This window comes from Perognathus longimembris, chromosome 5 (genome assembly GCF_023159225.1).
Source record: "Perognathus longimembris pacificus isolate PPM17 chromosome 5, ASM2315922v1, whole genome shotgun sequence".
Lineage (NCBI taxonomy): Eukaryota > Metazoa > Chordata > Mammalia > Rodentia > Heteromyidae > Perognathus > Perognathus longimembris.
In genome coordinates this window covers 30,461,057-30,475,574 of record NC_063165.1, presented here as the reverse complement: position 1 = coordinate 30,475,574, position 14,518 = coordinate 30,461,057, and the positions used below count along the sequence as shown (strand labels likewise).

At 35.6% G+C, this 14,518-nt stretch overlaps 1 protein-coding gene across 1 annotated transcript; it reads left to right on the top strand.

Moving 5' to 3' along the window:
- Window positions 1-2,087: 2,087 nt before the first annotated feature.
- Window positions 2,088-3,201, top strand: LOC125351050 (cysteine-rich PDZ-binding protein-like; the record flags this gene model as incomplete). The annotated part of the gene is made up of 1 exon (XM_048345798.1): window positions 2,088-3,201. A coding segment is annotated over one exon (291 nt), but the record flags the coding sequence as incomplete, so codon positions are not given.
- Window positions 3,202-14,518: the final 11,317 nt, after the last annotated feature.

Genomic DNA, 14,518 nt, shown 5'->3' with positions numbered 1-14,518 from the left:
AATTATACTTTCTCTTAAGTTAGGTTATATCATATTGCTAACCTAGTTGCACTTATGTTACAAGATAACTTTTGGAGGACATGTGTTATTTTAAAACTCCATTTAAAAATCAATCATAAATTTAAACTTTTTAAAACTACATCTCCATTGATTTTGATGAGAGTCCATGTGCTTAAGTAAATATGTTGATTGAAATTTTAAAGTAGTCAAATATTTTCCCCTCTGTTCTATGTCACAGCCAATAATAATCAGAGCATTCAAACACACATGGTTATACACAGATGTACATATAACAAGAAATGCACAAAAATCCCTCTACTGTTCTGTTTAGCATATATGATTTACAATTAAGAATATACAGAATCTGAGAATTTACACCATTTCATAATTTGAGAATATGTGGAAATAAAGCTAATTCTAAATTTCTAAAATAGTAGTTACTAAACTGTTATTTACATAACTTGTTTCAGCTTGCCATCTCTGCTCAACATTATTCCTGCAAAAGACAACTGGATATGAAAATAGTCTAACAAGCTATGACCCAAGGAAATTTATAACTAAATTGATGTACATATGGAGAGAATATTTTTCAGGGAATAGATTTGCAAATCAGAGGCCAGAGGTTCAGTTAAAATCCAAGAGATAATACCACTAGAAAAACTTTAAAAGGGAAAGTGTAAGTGTAGCAGCAATTTTTCAAACATAACCAAGATTAAGGGGACACACACACACACACACACAATGAAAGGGGAAGGTTGAAAGGGCTTGAAGATGTTGAAGTGATGACACAGATCGCGATGCATTGTATACATAAACTGCTTTGCTAAATGGCAAAAACAAATTAACACATAACTTAAAAATTCAGAGAAGTGAGGAAAGGAATGTGTTGAAATGGGTGCCATTGATCAAGATGCACTGTATTTATAAACTACTCCCGTTAATGACAACTCCATTGTACAACTATTTAAAGATAATAAAAATCTTTTTTTAAGTTTTTATTATAAAACTGATGTACAGAGAGGTTACAGTTTCACACGTTAGGCATTGGATACATTTCTTGTACTGTTTGTTACCTTGTCCCTCATATCCCCCTCTCCCCTCCCCCTTTCCCCCCCTGAGGTGTTCAGTTCACTTACACCAAACAGTTTTGCAAGTATTGCTTTTGTTGTTGTTTCTCTTATTTTACCCTTTGCCTCTCAATTTTGGTATTCCCTTTCACTTTCCTAATTCTAATACCAGTACACACTGTTTCCCATACACTCAGATAAGATTACAGAGATAGTGTAGATACAATCACAAGAAGGTGATACACGAACATCATCAATAGTAGAAACTACAGATACACATGGGATGTTGAAAGTAGTTTCAACTCTGATATAACAATCATTAGTATAATTTTTTCCAAGTCCTTCCATTTCCTTACAAATGGGGCAATGTCATTCTTTCTGATAGAGGCATAAAATTCCATTGTGTATATGTACCACATTTTCCTGATCCATTCATCTACGGAGGGGCATCTGGGTTGGTTCCAGGTTCTCGCTATGACAAATTGCACTGCAATGAACATTGTTGTGCTGGTGGCTTTACTTTGATTTTGTTTTTAGTTTTTTGGATAAATACCCAAAAGTGGGGTTGCTGGGTCATAGGGGAGTTCTACATTTAGCCTTCTGAGGAATCTCCATACTGCTCGCCAGAGTGGCTGAACCAGTTTACATTCCCACCAACAATGAAGTAGGGTTCCCTTTTGGCCACATCCCCTCCAACAACTGTTATTGTTAGTTTTCTTGATATATGACATTCTTACTGGGGTGAGATGGAATCTCAATGTTGTTTTGATTTGCATTTCCTTTATGGCCAGTGATGTAGAGCACTTTTTCATATGTCTCTTGGCCATTCAAGATAATAAAAATCTTTATAAAAGAAATATTTGGGAGGATAGGCAGGAGCCGGTGGCCAAGAGGCCGGAAGTGCGATGGCGTAGCCGGAAGAGGAATTTTTCTTTGGCCATAGTGTTGATGTTTTCAAGCTGCTGCCGCTGCTTCTGTTGCTGAGGGGGAAACTGTGGGCGGAAGGATGGTGTGTGAAAATGTGAAAAGAAACTTGGTACTGTCATCACTCCTGATACATGGAAGGATGGTGCAAGGAATACCACAGAAAGTGGTGGAAGAAAACTGAATGAAAATAAAGCTTTGACTTCAAAGAAAGCAAGATTTGATCCATATGGAAAGAACAAATTCTCCACTTGCAGAATTTGTAAGAGTTCTGTACCCCAACCAGGTTCTCATTATTGCCAGGGCTGTGCCTACAAAAAGGGCATCTGTGCAATGTGTGGCAAAAAGGTTTTGGATACCAAAACATACAAGCAAACCTCTGTCTAGATGTGTTAATGAAGTTTCTGGCTGTCTGATTTTACTTTCTGCTTTGGCTTTTCAAGGCATGATATAGATGTTCATCTTAAGAAGTAATGTGTTTCAAGATAAATGGCTAAGTTTAAACCAGGGAAGTTTATCAATAGTTACTGTTATGTTTTGAGGAAGTTCTGAAAGCAACAATGTAACTAGACTTACTCTGTCTTAAGACAGATATTAAGTGGTTATTTTCCTTATGAATGTTTCATTGAACTAGAATAAGTGACAAATTGAATGAAAAATACTTCTCCATTCTGAGTGCACTTTTTATTTAACATTTATATAATTTGTATCCCCTATGTCTACTTTATTTATGGATATTGCAAGGTGAGGTGGAGATTATTGATATTTTATTCTGAACTTGGCATTTAAACAAAATTCTTCTCTAACTCTCTTAGTTCTTAGAATCAACAGTCTTAATCATAATTTCACTGGATACTTAAATATTGAAAGCCATTACTGCAAAATAATTCTTCAGTAATTACTCTGGACACCGATCAAAGACTAGTTAGATTTCTGATTGCTTTTCATTTGTTCTTGAAGCCAAACTGCCAGTTCCTTTCATGCATTAATAAGAACATAAAGAACACTGATTTGGCCAATGAATGTACTAGATTTCAGTAAGACATATATTATGCCTGTTACCTTTAATTCAAATTGTTATGAAAACCAGAGGAAAGTGTCCATCCATGTTCATGTGTAATGAAAATGAATCCTCTCTCTGGGAAAACTCCTTAAAGCAGAAAGCTCTTTTTTTTTCTTTTTAACCATTTCTTGCCCACACTCCCCTAACCCCAATAAATAAACAAAACAAAACAAAACAAAATATTTGGCCCAATGGAGAGTGGAAAGGTGAGCAAACTTACTTATGTAATTTGACAGAGATAGGAGGGACAAAATGTCATGGAGATATGTCTGCAATGTTATCAATTAATCTTAGAAAATGAGTATTTCTTAACTCATCTATATTTCAGAATCTATAAACTTTTCAAAATGGACAAGAAAAAAAGGGAGTTAGGTTGTTTAGGAGCTAGTACACATTACAGTGGTCCGGAATTTTTTTTAATCCTTTGGAAATTCCAGTAGCTAGAGGGCAATCTAGCCACTCTGAAATCTCTTTATGCTGAAGAGTACTGGAAAATTGTTCCTGTAGTTAGTTTCTGTTCCTTACATTATAGCTGAGCAGCAACATGCCCATAACAATAAATCTTTAAGACTCAAGAATAAGTTTTATCTCTCTTTCCAACAAAAGATTCAATGAGTTTTTTAAATGCCTCCGAAATAGCTAATATCTCATTTCATCTTCTAACTAATATTTAAGTTATGTGATCTAAGTAAAAGTTTATATAATTTAAGTATATATGAATGAAAAGATTAGTAGGAAAGAAGGTAAAAAGGAGCAATAGCTTTCTAGCAGTAGAAATACATATAATTACTTTTGATCTATTGTTATATGATTTATATAGAAAACATTTTCTTATTTGAGCAATAAAGAATTTTATGTAATCAGAAAATATAATGAATATAAAATTTAAAAATTATTGAATGCTTGGATTATATGAAAGGTCACAGAATATTTATAGAAACCTCTTCCTTTGAACATCTCTATTTGATAAATCTTCAATGAGGAAAAGGTTGGTAAGTAAAAGGTCCTAATAGATGGTTTTTGTTTTCCTTAGGAGCTTAATAATGAATCATAAATTTATTTAGAGAATATATTCTAAAAACACTCACTCCTTTAAATAGGATTCGGAGCCTAGATAAGGAGAAAGTCAGTGGATGAGTGTTAATATTACAGAGCTAGACTTTAGAATTTTTAATCCACAAGAACGCTCATTTTTTGATGTTTTTATTTTATTGCTTTTTTTTGTGCTGGTACTGGGGCTTGAACTCAGGACACTGATGGTGTACCTTAGCTTTCTTCGCTAAGGCTGCCGCTCTACCACTTGAGATATAGCTCTACTTCAAATTTTTGGTGCTTAATTGGAGATTTAGAACCTCAAAGACATTTCTTTCCAGGCTGGTGACAAATTATGATGCTCAGATCTGAGCCTCTTGAGTAGGTAGGATTACAGAAGGGAGGCAAAATTGTTTGGTTCTTTTGTTCCCCTTTATTGTCAAAGTGAGTTATGGGGGGGGGGGGGGTTACAGTTTCATATGTAAGGCAGCGAGTACATTTCTTGTTCAACTTGTTACCTTCCCCCACCTCCCCCCTCCCTCGCCTCCCTTTCCCCTTCCCCCTCTTGAGTTGTTCAGTTGGTTTATACCAAATGGTTTTGTAAGTATTGCTTTTGGAATCATTTGTCTTTTTATCCTTTGTCTCTTGATTTGGTATTACCTTTCCCTTACCTAGTTCTAATACAGTATCTAGGGTACTAAGATCAGATACTGTGATTGCAGGGTTAAAACCACAGGAAGGGAATATGAGAGAAAAAGAAAAGAAAAAAAGGGGACTTTCACATGAGCATGTTGAAAATAATCACAACAACAATATAACACTTATTTCCATACCATGGAGTTCATTTCACTTAGCATCATCTTATGTGTTAATAAGGGCATAGCTATTGGGCTATTGTGATCTTCTGCTATGACTAAACTAAACCTGTGCTAACTATTCCCTATGAGGGAAACCAGAGAGGCATATGCCTATCCCACTCACTGCTTCCCTCTATATGACAAGGTTGGAGTTAAGTCAAAGCACTCACTCATAAGAAAAATGCCATGGCAGAAGTCACTCTATTTTCTTGATTCATTCATCTACTGAGGGACATCTGGGTTGTTAACATATTATAGATATGGTAAATGGTGCTGCAAGGGACATAGTAGTGCTGTAGCTTTAATATGGCTTTGTTTGTTTGTGGTCATCTGCGTAAATGGCCAGGAGTGAGCAGATGCCATCATTAAATTCATATATTCTTTGTATGCTATGTAAAAATTGTACTTAAGTTATTTGACAGAAGAGATGGGAATGGAATTGCAGGGTCATAGAGTAATTTTGTATGTTGAGAATACTGCTTTAGAGGACAAACAACTCTAGTGCCTCAACTCCTCAAGAGCTTTATAATTCCTTTGCAGATTAAGTTGCTGAAATACCATCTTCCTGGGAAGTGGAATCATCACTGGATTGTTCCCTGCCCACAAGGGCCCAAGTAATATTTTTGTTTTACCATTTCCAGGGTCCAGAGTTAACTAGTTTGTACTGTTAAGACCTTGCAATGTACAGAAACTGTATAGAAGCCAAACTACCACACTTACATTCCATTTTCCTGCTACAGTTCTCTGAGTCTGTGTCAAACTGCAAATTATTGTGGTTGGATTTCTTTCTGTTCTGTACTTGAAGCAAAAACTTTGCTATTCTTATTTATAACTGTTTCCATTATTATTATAAGCCCTAATTTCCTGGCTTGTGTCTAGCTTTTATTTTGTTTAAACATTGTAAAGTCATTTATGCATCCTTTACTTGTTAAAATTTTCTGCAAAATTGAAAATGGGATGAGATTAAGGCTTACATTAATGAAGTTAAAATTATAATTGTTTTTGTATTACTTATTCTCTCAAGATATTATTAGACTATTCTCTAATTTTTACTTAGATGTCATCTGTGGATATAAACCAAAAACTTCCACAAATCTGATAGATACCAAGGACTGAAAAGCTCTTGTCTCACTTCATTATGAAAGGAAGCAGAGAAGAATCCTACCTCTTTCAGAAAAGCTATTATGACAAATATTCTGAGACTTCCATTAACTTATGAAAAAAAATCCATAGGTTAGTAATTGGCTCGCAATTCATTGACCTATTTACTGCAGACATACGGAGAATGCTAACAACCTCTGTTGAAAATGTCGTGGTGAATTTAACAGTCTCCACTAGAGGCCTTATTAGAAGTTTGAAATAGACTGGGAATTGAAAAACTTCTCTAATTGTAAATACGAATGTAATTTTTATGCAATACTCAGTAGAACTTATTAGGAATTCCATAGGGATTTTTTTAATGAAGTCACATTTTTTTCAAATGAAAACAATGTTTACACAATAATTATGAGACGTGAGTCAACTTTGGCATGGACTTAAGATTTCTTCTCTTTCCTGGCACTAAACCAACTTGATTACAGTCTACACCCTCTTTTTCTATCTTGCCGATATCAAATCATTAAAGTAAGATGATTCTGGCAATGGTTCTCACTGAAATTTACTTTGTGTATTTTTATTCCTTAGCACTCAGCTAACACCATCCTCTATCTTTTACCTTGCTAGGATTCCAAGTCCTGGGTTCTCCAAAGGAGAACAGTCAATATCCTATTATAAGAAAAAAATGCATATTTTATTGATGGAAACCTGCATTGTGAATTCATTAGTACCTACATTTACTTCCCTTCATTCTCTGAACTTATAACAGACAAAACCAGGATGGTGACCTGATCCAGAGGAGCAGAAAGCTCAATTACAAATGATGGATAAATACAGTGATGTGTTCCATAATCTTTACAATGAGATGCACATGTTGTTGGCTGCACAAGAAATCATGACTAATTGACAAATATTCTGTCTCTATTCTTTCATTTATAAAAGGCATACATCATGAGAATAATACCATTAAATACAAAGATTTGTGGTGAATATTTTAAGATTCATAAAATACTAGCTAAAGTATTTGAACACAAAGTCTGGCACTTAAAAGATCAGTAATCAAGCTACTCAGGAGGCTGAGATCTGAGAACCCTCACTTGAAGCCAGCAGGGACAGGAAAGTCCCAAAGATTCTTATCTCCAAATAGTGGAGCTGTGGCTCAACTTGTAGTGCACTAGTCGAGTAAAATGCTCAAAGACAGTGCCCTTGCTCTAAGTTCAAACCTCAGTATTGGCACAAATAAAAAAATCAACTTACCAGTGCCAGTTACTAATATTTAAAAAGAAAACTGGAGTCTTCTTGAAATTACACTATAGTAGTAAATATACATGATCATAGGAAATATTTCATTATATTTAGATATTGAATGCTTTGGTCATTTTATAGCTTGAAAGAATAATTTCTGTGTTGTTTCCTATAATGTTTGCTCTACTGTGATGTATAATTCTGAAGCTTCATGATTGGATTTTTATCTTAATGACCTAGTGATGAGATGGGAGTACTGAAGTCTCCCACTATTGTGTTGTTGGAGTCTATCAGTGCTTTTCTGTCTACTAGTGTTTGTTTTGTTATGTTGGGGCCACTGACATTTACAGAATATATGTCAATAATTGTCATAGTCTCTTTATGCATCATTGTCTCTGAATATTTATGTCATCTGACAAATTTGGTCTTCAAGTATGCTTTCTCAGATACAACTAATTTGTTTATGTACGCCTTTTGCTTGAAAATCTTATTACATTTCCCAGAGAGATGAATTTCTTGCAGGCACCAAATACTTGGATTTTGTTTCCAGCCCAACCTGTCAGACATTTTCTTTTAATTGCAAATTTGAGATCATTAGCAATTCAAGTTATCATTGTAATGTATATACTAATTCTTTGATTATTTTGTAATCCATATACGTCCATCTCTTCTAGGACAATTTATTCTCTGCAGAATTCTTATGGTTTTGGTTACCTTTCTCTTTCACATGTAGGATTACTTCTGAAAGAAGATGCTTCCATGTGTTTTAGCTTCTGATGTGCTGATTTAGTGTCATTCATTCTCTTGCTTTACTTATTATGAACAGATTTTGTACTTTTTTAATTATAAAGAATAGCTTTCCAATCATGGCTGTAATTTTCCTTCAGATTTTAAAATATATTACTTCATGTTTTCCTAACTTTTAGAAAATTTACTTGGATAATATTTTGTTGAATTAATATATTTATTCTTAACTGAGCCATAAATGAACATCATCATGGATGTATTGTAGCCATGTGATCTCCAGGTTAATCTCAAAAAATAGAATTTTATTCTTATTTACATATAAAAGTGAAATTATTAATGTCATACACCAAACACCATATTAACAAAAATACAAATTATTGAATAATGAATCAAAATTTATGTCTTAAAAATTAAGAATTAGAAATGATTTATATTGAGAAAATTTTTGTATTTTTCAACCACCATTTCCTTTCTTACCCAATCAACTCTCAGTCATTACTTCCTCTTCCATTTCTGCTTCATAAACTTTTTATTAATTCTTTTTATTTCTCTTCATGAATTGAAAATAAGATCTACTTTCTTTGAAGAGAAGTAATGGCATCAGGTACTTTTGGATCATTCCTGATCTCAAAAGGGAAGATTGAGTTTTACTATACAGGTAATATCCCTTAATTTTTAATACCTCATCTTTATTTGTTTAAGGAAGTTTTTGACTTCAAATGTTAAGATTTCTATCATGAAGTGTTATAAAATCTTAACATTGTTTTTCACATCTGTTAAAATGACCATGATTTCTTTTATTTTATTAGAGAAGATATATTAAGAACTCAAAATTAAAGCATCTTTAAAATTCCTGAAACTACCTTGTTCATATTATACTTTTTACACAATATGGATTCACTTCCTACATTTAAAAATCTTGTGTATATATTTATAAATGAAATTTTTCTGCAAGTTTTCTTTATTGTATACAGCTTGTGACAACCTTAGGAAATGAACTAGGGATTACTTAGGGATCACTTTCTTTTTTTTAATTTTTTTTTTTACAGTTTAATACATTAGGCCATGGGTATACTTCTTATACTATTTGTTACCTCCTCCCTCATACCCTCCTCTCCCTCACTCTTTCCCTCTCCCCCCATGAGTTGTTCAGTTGGTTTACACCAAATGGTTTCACAAGTATTGCTTTTGGAGTCATTTCTCTTTTTATCCTTTGTCTCTCAATTTTGATATTCACTTCCCTAGTTCTAATACCAGTACATACAGTATCCAAGGTACTCAGATGAGATGCGGTGAGAGCACAGGGACAAGCACAGGAAAGGAATACAAGAGAATCATCAACAAACCATAGGAAGGGGATACAAGAGGATCATCAACAATAGAAGCTACGGTTTCACATGGCATGTTGAAAGTAATTACAACACTGATATAACACACAGTTCCATAACATGGAGTTCATATCACTTAGCATCATATTATGTGTTCATAAGGGAATAGCTATTTGGCTCTTGTGATCCTCTGCTGTGATTAACTTAAAACTATGCTAATTATTCCCTATGAGGGAAACCATAGAGTCCATGTTTCTTTGGGTCTGGCTCACTTCACTTAGTATAATTTTTTCCAAGTTCTTCCATTTCCTTACAAATGGGGCAATGTCATTCTTTCTGATGGAGTCATAAAATTTCATTGTGTATATGTACCACATTTTCCTGATCCATTTGTCTACTGAGGGGCATCTGGGTTGGTGCCATATTCTAGCTATGACAAATTCTGCTGCTATGAACATTGTTGTGATGCTGACTTTAGTGTATTCTTGTTTGTGGTCTTTTGGGTAGATGCCCAAAAGTGGGGTTGCTGGGTCATAGAGGAGTTCTATATTTAGCCTTGTGAGGAATCTACATACTGCTTGCCACAGTGGCTGAACCAGTTTACATTCCCACCAACAATGAAGTAGGGTTCCCTTTTGGCCACATCCCCTCCAACATTTGTCATTGTTAGTTTTAACATAAAGGACATTCTTAACTGGGGTGAGATGGAATCTCAATGTTGTTTTTATTTTCATTTCTTTTATGGTCAGTGATGTAGAGCACTTTTTCATATATCTCTTGGCCATTCTCATTTCCTCATCAGAGAAGGCTCTTTTTAAGTCTTTAGCCTACTTGTTGAGGGGGCTGTTGGTTCTTTGAGGTTTTGTTTTGAAGGAATTTAATTTTTTTAGTTCTGCATATATTTTAGATATGAGGCCTTTGTCCATTGTATAGCTGGTGAAGATCTTTTCCCAATCTGTGGGCTTTCTGTTTGTCTTGAAAGCTATGTCCTTTGTCCTGCAGAAGCTCTGCAGTTTGATGCAATCCCATTTGTCCAACCTTTCTTTGATTTGTAGCATTTCTGGACCTTTATTAAGGAAGTTGCATCCTGTGCCAAGGAGCCTAAGTGTTTCTCCTACTCCTTCTTGAAGTGTTTTAAGGATATCTGTTTTTATTTCGAGGTCTTTAATCCATTTGGAATTGATTTTGTTGTGGGGTGATATATAAGGATCTAGTTTTAGTTTGTTGCAGGTGTTGAACCAGTTTTGCCAGCACCATTTGTTAAAGAGTATAGCCTCACTTTCAATTTTCCATTTTATCCCAATTTTCTATCCATTGCTGAAGGCTTCCAAATATTATTATACTGTTGGAGTAACTAGTATTATAAACTAAGTCAGCCTCTGTCGGGGCTCTGGGCCCAGTGCACTTCTCCTTACCCAGAGGAGAGACGTGAGGGCGTGCCCCTGTGGGGTAGAAACCGAGAAAATGTGTAAGCCATGAAAAACGCCAACCCCAGCCTACTTATGTTCAAATCAGGACTCAGGACACACAGGCGCTTTCAGGGAGTCATTCGCAAACATCCAAAGGCTTTAAGTTCAGGGTGGGGTTTATATAGCAGTGATGAGGAGCAGGAAGGGGAGGGATTTGGAGTGGCTAGCTAGACACTGTGATACGCTGATCAGGCTGTCCTTCACAGGTGACATCATGGGACTTCCTCTATGGGCGGTCTTCAAGTCCCCCATGAATGCCTCTGGGTTCCTCCCCCGATGCGGTCTGAGGTGGGAGGCAGGGCTGGTTAGAGCTGGCCTTTCCCGTTCCTGACCCTGAGGTTGCAGGCAGAGCTAACAGCCACCAGCCCCAGGGCTGGAGAAGAGGCGGGCCTATTAGGACCGCCTCCTAAAGCAGCAGCCACTGCCCCACAAGCCTCTTTTTCTTTAACAAACAGGAAATCACAGGTGTTACACCAACTGAAGAATATTATTGGTAATTGATTTAGAGATTATAGTGACAGACTTAAAAGCAAGTCTGCAAACTACTCAGAAAAAATAATGTCTACTCTCCTATGCACTGCAGTTTTATTTCTGTTAGGCATCAAGTCTTCATGGGATGTATCTTTATAATTCCCATACACACACACACACACACACACACACACACACACACACACATTTACAAGTGTATTTAATCAAGTTTTTTTTTTCTATAAATACTTGAGAAAAACAATTGAAAAGGAAGCTTTAGTTTGTCTCCTGGTGTGAGATTAGGAGATAATCCATGGTCACCTGGCCCCATTGCTCTGTTCCCAAGTGAGGTAAATCATTATTTCAGTGATCTATGGTTTGAACATAAAATGTCAACCTCAAGGTCATGAACTGATCAATTGATAATACACATCTTTTATCCCAGCAATGAAAGAAAATCTAAGTGAGTAGATTGTTTCTTAGCTCCAGGCCTAGTACATTTGAAACTGATAGACATGAGCCTTTTGGGCGTCAGGGATGGCATGTTAGTGTTGATGTCAATGTGTTTCGGTGTCAACTTGACAATAATTGGATCTCAAAATAAGACACAGTAGGCATGCTTGGGAAAGGTTTTCTGTAGGCTATCCAATTTGTCATCATTTGTGTAATCATTCATAGTAGAGTCTTCTGTGACTGTTTTTGTAAAGTTGTAAACTTTCTTTTGATTTCTGACTTTATTTTATGTAAGTATCCTTTCTTTATTCAAGTAGTCTAGTTTTTTTTTTAAATTTTTACTGTCAAACTGATGTACAGAGAGGTTACAGTTTCATATGCTAGGCATTGGATACATTTCTTGTACTGTTTGTTACCTCCTCCCTCATTCCCCTCTCCCCCTCCCCTTTCCTTTTCCCCCTTATGAGTTGTTCGGTTCATTTATGTATTTTATGAAAGTATTTATGTATTTTATGTATTTATTTATTTTATGTAAGTATCCTTTCTTCAAGTAGTCTAGTTTAAAAATGTATGTTTTGCTATCCTTTCAATTCTTAGTGTCTCTGGCAACTTAAAAATACAAAAACCAATAAACTAGATGTATTATTATTTATTTTCTTCATTCCCTATAGGGAAAATCTGAGAACAAAGGTCTTCTCCTGATTGTATGGTAATGTTTTTAAATAAGAGCCAGGCAAAGAATGCATCTGTATCCCCCACTGGTTTCAGTGTAGCTGATTCTGTGCTTGCCTGGGGATGCACACACTTCTCAATTAATTTCTGTATTGCTCACAAAAAAAATTGATCTGTGTATCATTGTTGAATCAATATGTCTGTGGCAGCAGAGATATTCTTTAGATCTACTATTTTTCATCATGCTGACATCTTATCTGAATGTGATTTAAACCACCTATGGGTGTCATCAACTTGCAGGCATGAAGATATACTCAAGTACAACCAAACTCACAATCCTTAACATCATTGTTCCTGGCACTGGTGAAGTGAGCAAAGGCAGAGGTTTTGCAGGCATGTTCTCGAGTTGAAAACACAGGTGCTGTACTGTGACTGCTTGAAGTGGAGGGACTTTACCCTTTGTCACCAATCACAGAATTGTGTTCCATGGCAAAGAAAAAAAATCTACATACAAGACTATGAGCTATACATTTGCAGCTTTGTAAAGAGTCTAGAAAAAAAGCTTACAGTGAAAGAAATCAGATTACTGGTTGTATGGGGCCAGGTGAGGAGAATAGATTGACTGCATAGACACATTTGGTAAATATTTTTCAGTGATAAAATTGGTCTAAAATTTTACTGTACTAATGGTATCACCACAAACTATCAGAAATGATTTTAGACTCTTAAAACGGATACATTATATCATACAAATTATGTGTTGATAAAGCCGTAAAATTATATCTACTATTATTCTGTTAGCCAACTTTACTTTTATAGTATCTTCAGATATACTGATTTCCTCCTGAAAAGTTTGCTATAGTTGCCAGTCATTTGAGCCTTTAGAAAAGCAGATTACTCTGAAATTTCAAGAATTCTCTCTAATGAAACTGTATATTTTAATAGAATCAAAATTGTATGTATCTTTGGGACTGGCTTACTTCACTTAGTATAATTTTTTCCAACTTCTTCCATTTTCTTACAAATGGGGCAATGCCATTCTTTCTGATAGAGGCATAAAATTCCATTGTGTATATGTACCACATTTTCCTGATCCATTCTTCTACTGAGGGGCATCTGGGTTGGTTCCAGATTCTAGCTATGACAAATTGTGCTGCAATGAACATTGTTGTGCTGGTGGCTTCAGTATGTTCTTGTTTGTGGTCTTTTGGGTAGATGCCGAAAAGTGGGGCTGCTGGGTCATAGGGTAGCTCTATGTTTAGCTTTCTGAGGAATCTCTATACCACTTGCCAGAGTGGCTGAACCAGTTTACATTCCCACCAACAATGAAGTAGGGTTCCCTTTTGGCCACATCCCCTCCAACATTTGTTATTGTTAGCTTTGTTGATATAGGACATTCTTAATAGGGTGAGATGGAATCTCAATGTTGTTTTTATTTGCATTTCTTTTATGGCCAGTGATGTAGAGCACTTTTTCATATGTCTCTTAGACATTCTCATTTCCTCATCAGAGAAGTCTCTTTGTAAGTCTTTAGCCCACTTGTTGAGGAGGCTGTTGGTTCTTTGCGGTTTTGTTTTGGAGAAATTTGATTTTTTTAGTTCTGCATATATTTTAGATATGAGCCCTTTGTCCGTTGAATGGCCAGTAAAGATCTTCTCCCAATCTGTGGGCTTTCTGTTTATCTTGCAGGCTATGTCCTTTGCCCTGCAGAAGCTCTGCAGTTTGATGCAGTCCCATTTCTCTATCCTTTCTTTGATTTGTAGCATTTCTGGGTCTTTGTTGAGGAAGTTCTATCCTGTGCCAAGGAGCCCAAGTGTTTCTCCTACTCCTTCTTTTAGTGTTTTCAGGGTATCTGTTTTAATTTTGAGGTCTTTGATCCATTTGGGATTGATTTTGGTGCAGGGTGATATATAAGGAGACCCAAAGAAACATGGACTCTATGGTCTTCCTCATAGGGAATAATTAGGACCGGTTCAGGATAGTCACAGCAGAGGATCACAAGAGCCTAATAACCATGTCCCTATGAATACATAAGTTTATGCTATGTGAAATGAACTCCATGTTATGAAAATGAGTGATAGATCACTGTTGTAAT